The sequence below is a fragment of the Olea europaea genome, chromosome 10 (assembly GCF_002742605.1).
Source record: "Olea europaea var. sylvestris chromosome 10, O_europaea_v1, whole genome shotgun sequence".
Lineage (NCBI taxonomy): Eukaryota > Viridiplantae > Streptophyta > Magnoliopsida > Lamiales > Oleaceae > Olea > Olea europaea.
The window spans coordinates 28,816,409-28,816,962 of NC_036246.1; the positions used below are offsets into that span (position 1 = coordinate 28,816,409).

Genomic DNA, 554 nt, shown 5'->3' on the forward strand with positions numbered 1-554 from the left:
TCTACAAATAGTCAGAACAAGCAAGAAATGCATATGTTACACGCCTTAATGCATCCATTGATTGTGTTCGAGTTCTTTTGCGACAAAGGCACTCATTTCGAGGTCATGATGAATCTGAGGATTCTCTCAATCCAGGTAACTTCTTAGTGTAATAACAATTTTTGGCTGCTCATAATGAAGTTATCAATGCCGTCACATTGGGAAATGCTTCTCACAATTGCAAATTGACATCACCTAATGTTCAAAAGGATATAGTAAATACTTGTGCTATTGAAACGATCAATGTTATTATCAAAGATGTTGGCAACTCGCTATTTTCTATTCTAGTTGATGAATCTTGTGATGTGTCAATGAAGGAGCAAATGTCTATTGTTTTACGTTATGTAGACAATAGTGGGCATGTCAATGAACGCTTCATAGGGATGTTACAAGTACCACGGCTCTATCACTTAAGGCTGCAATTGATAAGGTATTTTCTAGATATAACTTGAGTATGTCTAGATTGAGAGGACAAGGTTATGATGGAGCAAGTAATATGCAAGGTAAGTTTAATG

General features: G+C 36.1%; 1 protein-coding gene across 1 annotated transcript in view; it reads left to right on the forward strand.

Annotated features, from left to right (window-relative positions):
* LOC111400497 overlaps window positions 1-554 on the forward strand; it is a 5,868-nt gene that overhangs the window by 4,704 nt on the left and 610 nt on the right. The window contains exons 3-4 of the mRNA XM_023027909.1: window positions 12-135; window positions 181-469. Of these exons, the coding sequence (XP_022883677.1) occupies window positions 12-135; window positions 181-469 (413 nt within the window). The remainder of the gene's footprint in view (window positions 1-11; window positions 136-180; window positions 470-554) is intronic.